This window comes from Arvicola amphibius, chromosome 13 (genome assembly GCF_903992535.2).
Source record: "Arvicola amphibius chromosome 13, mArvAmp1.2, whole genome shotgun sequence".
In the NCBI taxonomy this organism is placed as follows: Eukaryota; Metazoa; Chordata; class Mammalia; order Rodentia; family Cricetidae; genus Arvicola; species Arvicola amphibius.
This window is the reverse complement of record NC_052059.1, coordinates 60,306,767-60,315,076: the sequence shown is the minus strand read 5'-3', so window position 1 is coordinate 60,315,076 and position 8,310 is coordinate 60,306,767. Positions and strand designations below refer to the sequence as shown.

The 8,310-nt window shown below is 54.9% G+C and overlaps 1 protein-coding gene across 2 annotated transcripts; it reads right to left on the bottom strand.

The window, feature by feature from the left end:
* Positions 1 to 223: 223 nt before the first annotated feature.
* On the bottom strand, positions 224 to 6,541 carry Slc22a17 (solute carrier family 22 member 17). 2 transcript variants are annotated; one of them, XM_038310148.1, is made up of 10 exons: positions 6,311 to 6,541; positions 5,703 to 6,194; positions 5,510 to 5,613; positions 3,272 to 3,426; positions 2,264 to 2,429; positions 1,959 to 2,104; positions 1,738 to 1,843; positions 1,392 to 1,609; positions 997 to 1,108; positions 224 to 841 (listed from the first exon to the last, which is right to left on the bottom strand). In XM_038310148.1, the coding sequence occupies exons 2-10, from the start codon at positions 5,988 to 5,990 to the stop codon at positions 553 to 555; spliced, it is 1,584 nt and encodes a 527-aa protein (XP_038166076.1). In that variant the 5' UTR covers positions 5,991 to 6,194; positions 6,311 to 6,541; the 3' UTR covers positions 224 to 552. The 2 variants fall into 2 exon arrangements, with proteins under 2 accessions (XP_038166076.1, XP_038166077.1); XM_038310149.1 differs by having other exon boundaries at positions 5,703 to 6,191.
* Between the last annotated feature and the right edge of the window lie 1,769 nt (positions 6,542 to 8,310).

Below are 8,310 nucleotides of genomic sequence, written 5' to 3'. Positions count from 1 at the left end.
CAACCACCATCTCTCCAGCCCTCAAGCTAATTTTTATTGCTCCCTAAAACCTTAATTGCTCCCCACACCGACCTTGAGGTTGTTGCAGGGATGGAATGAGATAGTGAGCATCCCGGCACAACGGCAGTAAGTGGCGATGTTACTGATTTGTGTCACACTGAGAAAGTCTCCAAGAGATAAAAGGACAACATAAGGGAGGGAAGTCCAGGCTATCGTATGCTCATTTACTCAAAATGTCTTTTATTGAAACAGAATGAAAGAGCGAGAAAGAGTGAGGTCTGAGAAGCTATCTTTGGGCACAGGATGGAGCCCAGACCTAATGGTTATAGTGTGATGCTCTGCCCACCCCGTACTGATGCTTGCTGACGAAGAACATAAAGCAGCAGGGAGGAACTGGGGTTGGGGACCGGCCCTCTGAGCTCTCCTAGATGGCTGGAGTGAGGTGCCTTTGAGCCTTTTGTGTGGGGCGGCCTTGCCTTCCTGTCTACCTTGCTAGGGCCCTCTGTTGCCTTTCTGTACGGCCAACCTCCCACCAGGGTGCTCAGAGGCTGTTTAGAGGGCAGGGTTAGGAGTGGCCAGCAGGGGGACATGGTCACAGCGGTTAGGTGGTGGCTGCCTCAGCAGGGAAGGCCGGCGGCACAGCTCCCCATCCCGGAGTACCTCTGGCAGAAGCTTGCGCTTGGTCTCGGGCAGCAGCATGATGCTGAGGATGCAGAGTAGGGCACAGGCCGCCAGTACCACATGCTGCAGGAAGGCTCCATGGCCCATGTGGAGCCGCTGAGCTGGACAGCTCAGCCCTCCGAGCGCCCCAAGTGCCATGATTAGGCCCAGGCCACGGCCCCTGAGAAACACGGAGAGAGCAGTGAGCCGATAGCTGTGGGCCTCACCTCAGTTCTCCAACAGCTTCTCCTTTTCATCCTTCAGCCCTTTACCTCAGCCAAAGGCCTCAAGGTCTGGCTGGCCCTGTCCCTTCCCCGGGCAGCACCCCTTTCTCACCGCACAGTGGTTGGGACGACTTCAGCAGCAAGGAGGGTACTGAGGATGGCAGAAGCTTGGGAGGAGAAGAGTCCAAGGACGGAGAACGTGGTGATGGCAGCGTCGTTCAGATCTGGAGGACCAAAAGGGATGGACGATATGAATGGAGGTAGAGAACACACACCTGGCCTAGTCTCTGACGACATCCACTTGGCTCTCAAACTCTCTGGTCCCTGCTGTTTGGGTTCTGGGCATTCCGTTATGGAATGGAGGAGCAGACAAGTTTACGCAGCTGGACAGTGGTCTGGGGAAGGTCTGAGTCTTGGAAGGCCCATGTCAGACGTAGTAGCTAAGTTATTCTGTCGGGGTTCCCTAACTGTAGGATTCCCACAATGCAGAGAAGAAAAGATACTCACAATCCCACAGGCCCAGCAGGACCAGGGATGCAATGCCCGTGAGAGTCATTGAGAGAAGCAGGATGCCCCGGCGGCCAAAACGGTCCACTGTGACCCCCAGGAAGACACAGGCCAGGGCCGCCGTGCCACTGGCTAGCAGAGAACACAAGTAGAAGTCTGATGGGCTCCCTCCTCCTCCCACAGGCTGGTAGCAGTGGCGAATGGCGTGGGCGATGAAACTGCACAACAGGGCGGGGAAACAATGCAGGGCGTGAGTCCCTCTGCACCAGTGCAAGAGGCTTTCCCCACCCAGCGAGCCCCTATCCCAGCTACTGGCCTGGCCCTCAGCTCAGACAGCCAGGCTCACTTGGTGAAGCCCAGGATAAGCAGATTCTTCCAGATGTTGCGGTGGTTGAGGAGGGACGCGAAGGAAAAGGTGGATGTTGTCGGGAGAGGGCAGGTATTCTCCAGTTCTGCAGGAAAGAGACAGGAGCGAGCAGAGACAGCTGAGCCCCGGGCTCTCCCGCGGTGAAGAGGCACAGGCACAATCACACAGAACCATCGCGGTAGAGACCCCTTACTTCTTACCCTGTAAGGCTTCCTGGGCCTCTTCTCCCAGCATCTGCCCATGGGGCCGGTTTCGCTCAGCCAGGATCCTCAGCACAGACTGGGCTTCCTCAATTTGTCGCTTCACGATCAGCCACCGTGCGGACTCCAGAAACAGACCAGGCCAGCTACGGGCAGGCGGTAGAGGATACTGTAAAGCCTTCTTTCTCTGGACCCAGGGATGGGACCCTACCACCTCTGAGGAACTGGGCAGTTGGCGGGGACTAAAGACTACACTGGAGGTAAAGACGGGCAGAAGCAGGCCACAGGTGAAGGGGGATACTGACCCATAAAACAGGAAGAGGATGCAAGGAGCCGTGATCATTCGCTGCAGAAATCGCCAGTCCTTAGAGACAAGGGCCAGGCCCAGGAACAGGAAGTGCCCTCCCACCCCTACCAACTCCCCTGCCAAGGCCACCCGAAGCCTCTGGGTTGGGTCGCACAGCTCCAGGCCTGGAGATAGAGCAGGGATGAAGGGAGGAGAGGCCAGGGAATAGGAGGTGTGAGGGAGCAGAGAGAGGGAGGGATGGAGGAAAGGACAGAAAGCTAGGTCAGGCCCTCAACAGAGGCTGCAGCCGTCACCTCCCACAGACTAACCTCTGGGTGGCGAGGAGGAAGAGCCCGGACCCCCGCTCCTTAAACCTGGCTGGACTTTAGGATCAGAGTCACCTGGGCGCTCAGCATTCCTAATTTACAGGTCCTTTCCTATTTGTTCTATTTGACCTTCATATCGACCTTTGTCCAAGGTCACATGGCTTCTTAGGATTTCCTTTAGGTTTGAGACAGGTCTCACAAGGTAGCCCAGGCCACACTTGAACTCAACCTTTTCACTATAGCTTCCCATGTACTGGAATCACACCTGCATGCCGCCGTATGTGGCTGATATTTCATTTTTAAAATCAGACTCTTCTCTGACAGAAGAAGGTCAGGTTGGGGCTTTAAAGATGATGGCAAGTGGGAGGACGGAGTGGGAAGAAGCAGGATCCTTGCCTGGACCAGGTCAGGCTTCCTTTCTCTCTCCCAAAGAGGTAGCTGCTGCCGTGGTTCCTTTCCTCTCCGCCCCCCTTCTCCTGTCTCCTTATCCCTCTCTCTCCCCTTCCCTTCCATAACCAACCTCAAAAAAAATATCCAATAAATAAATAAATAAATAAATATCCAACCTCAAAAAAATAAATAAAAAACCAGGTCAGAAATACAGCTGACTTTTGGGATCTAGGGGTAGTGGAAATGGCCTGCAAATGCCGAAAGGCAGACAGGAGCCCCAAGGCAGAGATCTTGGGCAGGGTGCCACTTACGCATCAGGTAGACACCAAGGTCAACACCAGCTAGCAGGAAGCCCAGGAGGAATCGAAGAACCATAATGCCAGTGGAAGAGCCTGCAGCAGCTCCTCCCACACCACAGGGGCCCACAAGCCCCAAGGTCAGCAGCACAATTCCACGACGGCCAAACCTACAAAGTAGGAAGGGTTTCTGGTGCAGGAGAGACTGGGTGGGCCCTAGCTGCCTACTTCAAATCCGGTATGAGGATAAAGTTCAGGGAGCAAGAGGTGTACTGAAGCCAGGTGGCAGAGTGGGCACGGTGGCACTCGCCTTTAATCCCAGCATGTGGGGGGCAGAGGGAGGTGGATTTCTATGACTTTGAGGCCAGTCTTAGGAGTTCCAGGACAGTCAAGACTATTACACAGACAGACCCTGTCTAAAATTGGAGAGAGAGAGAGACAGACAGAAAGAAAAGATGGAAGGGAACTGGGATGGGGGCTAGGCATACAGGATGTCTGACTACTGGGCAATGAGGTGCACCTATGGTTTTATGGGGACAAATGACTCTTAGGGACAGGGATATTAGGGCTTTGGTCATGGATGTGAGATCAGCCCTGAGGGTGGAGAATGAGATTCTTTCTGCTGAGGAGGGTTGGGTCCTTCATCCTCATTGGTAGAGGTATTGATCAGAGGTAACAGATCTTGTCTTGCTCAGTCACTGATTTATGAAGTAGGAGCTTCTGACTGTTGGATAACCACTGGCCGACTGTACAAACATTAGTGGCGATGCAGATGTTGTCCCTTGGGGAGGAGACCACGGTCTCACAGAGTGGGGGCTGGGGTCTCATCACACACATGGGTAGACAGTGGGAACGGGCCACTGGTGAGCACACGGAGCTACTGATCCGGGGGAATGAGTCTATTAATCCATGGGATCGGAATACTTACTTTTGGAGACTGGAGAATTGATCTCTAGTGATAGAATTGAGGGTCTTAGTGCAGGTGGGTGGGTGCCAATGGGACAAATGGATTAATCCATGAAAACAGACACGAAGGATAGGGAGCTGAACTACTGGTGATGGTCTCTGACCCCAAGTAAAGACAGGGTTACCGGCTGGGGATGAGTAATGGTCCCTGGGGGGTGGGGGAGGACTGATACCTTAGAATACAGCAATTAATGTGATAGGTAAGGACCATTTTTCATAAGGATGGGCTAATTTGATTAATGTGCCTCTGACTTTAGACTAAATTATCCATCACTGGGTAGGAGGCCATTATTCCATAGCATGTGAAAATTCGGCTACTGATGCTTGAAGATTAGCTACTACTCTGGGTGTGGGATCATCGGTTCACGGGTATATCGATTATTAAGCAGGGAGGATGGCTACTGGTTTTAAGGAACCTGGCCATTAATGTGTTTGATCCATGAGTCACTTAGGCAGGACTGTAGATCCCAGGTCGATGGTCAGTGGTCCTGGCTTTCAGAAGAAGAGGAGATAGGGATTTGGATCTACCCAGAGTTACTAGCTAGACAGACGAACTGTTGTCTTTGGAGAGGACTGACTCATGGAAACGTGGGTTTGGGTCCAAGAGGATCTGAAAGCTCTGGGCAGCCATGAAGACAGGGCTGTTGGTCTGTGAAGTTCTCTTGGAGTTGGTGGTCCACACAGCACAGGCACTGGGTGGAAGGCATGGGAGTAGGAGTTACTTCAGAGAGTCACTCGCAGAGATCGCTAATAACCGCAGGGAATGAATGGGATCATGTTTGTGAAGTTGATGGGAATGGGGCTGTTGACATTTAGGAATTAATATTAAGTTTTAGGAATGTGGCCACTGACAGGGGCTAACAGTCTAGGTAGGCTATTAGCCAGTGGAGATGAATCTGTCAATCCATGAAGACGGAAAAGGAAGGTGGCTGGGATTATAAGGACAACGAAGGCATAGATGGAACATGGAATGTGGAGTCAAGGTTTTGGCTGAGGCTAACTCTGGCGATGAGGCCACTGACTTACGGATATGGATCTCCTGATCAGTGGGGTGGGGTAACAGGTCACCAATGTGAGGTCATTTCCTTGTGTGGAAGTGGGTATCGGTGTATTTCTTGATGGGGGGGGGGGTGAAACTGAGACTGAGACTGTTAACCAGGAGTCCAGAGGAGACTGTGTAGCACAGTCAGTGGAACCATCCTTGTCTTCTTGCAGATCTAGCTGCTTGGGCTAGCTCTGCCAGCACCCCTTCCTTTCTATCAGCCCTGCCCCCACAGAAGTCCTCACCTGTCTGCGGGGTAACCGAGGAACAGATAGCCCGAGGCAAAGCCCAAGATGAAGAGGATCTGCTCCAGGATCACTTGCCAGCCCAGGTCACACACCAGATCCCACTGGGGATATGAGAGGGGTGCAGCCTCATCAGGCCGGGTCCTCGCTGCCCTGGTCGGCTCCCATTCCAGATCCCGCCCAGATGCCTCACCTGGCCGATGGCATTGGTGGTGAGCACTGGTAGTCCGTTATAGTCCCAGTCCTTCAGGCAATGGTTGAAGTCCGGCGGGGCGAAACCACTACACGAAGGGTCGGTACTGGTGACGACTCGGCTGGCGGCGCTGGCTGCTAGGGCCGCTCCGGTGACGCTGACGCCGCTGGCGTTGGGGGGCTGCTCCCAGCCCGAAGCGTTGGGGGGCAAGGCGCCGTAGTGGCAGTGCAGCGGGGGCGCCAGCGTGAAGATGGGGTCTGAGGCCATGCCCAGCGCCACGAAGAGCATGGGTAGGCAGCACAGGCCGAGCTGCAGCTGCTGGCCGCCACCCAGCGCCCCCACCTGGGCGAGCAGAGCCTCGAAGCTGAGGGGGCCCGGGGGCGCGGCCAGCGACAGGCTGCTGCCCAGCGCGTCGCCCTCCCCCTCCCTCCGGCGCTCCCGCTCACCCTGCAGCTGCTCGGGGGGCACCGCATCTCCGAGGCTCCCGACCTGCTGCGGCGAGGGGTGGGGGAGAGAAGGTGAGGCATGGGAGGCCGTGGGCATGCGGGGACGTGGGTGGGAGGAGGGCGGGGAGAGGTCGGCCGAGCCCCCAGGGCGCTGACACTTACTCCATTGGCGTTGGGGGTGATCTCTACGGTGCTGTCGATTTTGCTGCCGCCCCCGCCATTGGGCTCGGGGGTCCCGGTGGCCACTCGGGGAGCCAGCTTGCCGACCGCAGGGGCCCTGTCGGCCGCGCCGGAAGAATGAACTGGTGTCTGGCCAGCTGTGTGCGCAGGGCTGGGACGCCGAGAGCCGCGAGACCGAGACCCCGCTCTGCAGCTCTGCAGCCGCGGGCGCCTCCTCCGTCTCTACCGTCTCTGCGCTGCTTTCCCCTCCCCTTCCTCCAGACTCTCCTCCCCTTCCCACGTCAGCAGAACCTGGGTCCAGACTGTTCGTCAGAGATGAAGGGGGGCCAGGGCCCGCGTGGAAGTAGGGGCTGGGGTCTCCGCTGTTTGATCCTCGGGACTGCAGGCCATTGCGGTTTTAAAAGAAAATGTGAAGGACAGAAGAAAGCTGAGGAAAATACCAAGATTCCTCCTCATTCCAGTCTCCCTTGCCACCACTCATGCATCCACTCTCCGCCCCTCCACATTAATTTCATCAATAAAATGTAGTAAGTGCCTACTGGATCCCAGGCCGTATGTGAGATCTTAAGGATTTGTAGGATGGACAAGATACCCTTGGAGGTGGTTTCTAGGGGAGGCAGATGTGGAATTCGGTAATAGCAGGATGGTTTATGCAGATGGAGGAATCAGTTGGCACCATGCGTCACTCTCTAGCTTCAGTTCCCTACTGGGAGGCAGGTCGGACCCCACATCCAACTTGGTTGAATCGCCACTTCTAGCCGCATTTGGCACTACTGACCACCTCTTCTTCTAAACTTCCTCCTCTGACCGCCAAGTTTCACCTTCTCCTGGTTTATTTTCTCCACCGCAGCCACAGGCTCCTCCTCTTCAGCACCACTCCGTTTATGCCGTCCTTCCCATCTCACGCCATTGTCTCTGTGCTATACGTGCTAGAGATCACCGACCCAGACAATGTACACCTGCTTCCTATTTCCACCTCTGCTCAGAGTCCTGGGTCAGTGAAGCAACCTCTCGGTAACCCATATAACCTTGAATGTCCCTTTGGGTCCTCAAGAAAGGAATCATGCAACACCCTCTCCCATAATCTGGCCATCTTCTATAATGCCCCCACCTTTGAGGGAATAGCGCCCTCATCATTTACCTATGGTCAGGTGTCCTGCATTTGCCCTTGAAATGCCTTCTTCACTTCACATCAAGTCCCTAACGAAATGCTGTTACTACCTCTATAGTTCTCTGGGGGGGGGGGGGGGGGGGGCTGCTGTACTCCTAGTTCCCAGCTGCTGTGAGGAGCCCGCTTTGTTTCTCTCTGCACTTAGGGTGCAGATGGAATGATCTTTACAAACAGCAGGTGTTTAAATGCCTTATCTATTAGTGCGTAAGTGTGTGATGTGTGTGAGTAGGTGTGCATGCCGTGCTGCATACACGATGGAGGTCAGAGGATGCTGGAGTCCTCCATCTTCATGGGTTCTGGAGAAGAGAGTGACTGCCATGCTCGCATGCTGGACCACCCTGCCAGGCCCCCAGATGGAGGTCGGACTACATCTCTGCCTGCTCACCGGCCTTCAGTGACTTCTCTCACCAAGGAAAACAGTCTAGACAATGCATACCTGGGCCTACTGCCTGGTCACGTGCTCTCTGCAGTTGCATCCCGCCTCTCCCCCCCGCCCCCCCCCCCCCCCGCATTCTAACCACCTGGCTGACCTGTTTCTCCAGCATCATGGGGCTTTTGCACAGGCTGGTTCCTATGCCCAAGGGCTTCTTCCACATTCCCTTAGCCCCTGGCTGTCAGTTCAAGTCTCTTTGCCTCAAAGACACCTCTCCTAAACCCCAGGCTTGCTACGCGAAGTGCAGTGGACGGACAGACTTGCCGCATCCATACCGCTAGGGAGATTGCTAAACATGCACAACCTTGGCATCATCCAGACCCTTGAACCATAATTCTCAACTGGATACCCAAGCATATGGATATTAAAATTAGGCAT

Excerpts from the sequence above, each read along its gene's own strand:
- Slc22a17 (XM_038310148.1), bottom strand. The coding sequence starts at position 5,990 with ATGCTCTTCGTGGCGCTGGGCATGGCCTCAGACCCCATCTTCACGCTG. Across the intron at positions 1,610-1,737 it reads CTTATCCTGGGCTTCACCAA|TTTCATCGCCCACGCCATTC; the intron begins GTGAGCCTGGCT and ends CCTGTTGTGCAG. Across the intron at positions 1,109-1,391 it reads CCTGCTGGGCCTGTGGGATT|ATCTGAACGACGCTGCCATC; the intron begins GTGAGTATCTTT and ends TTGGTCCTCCAG.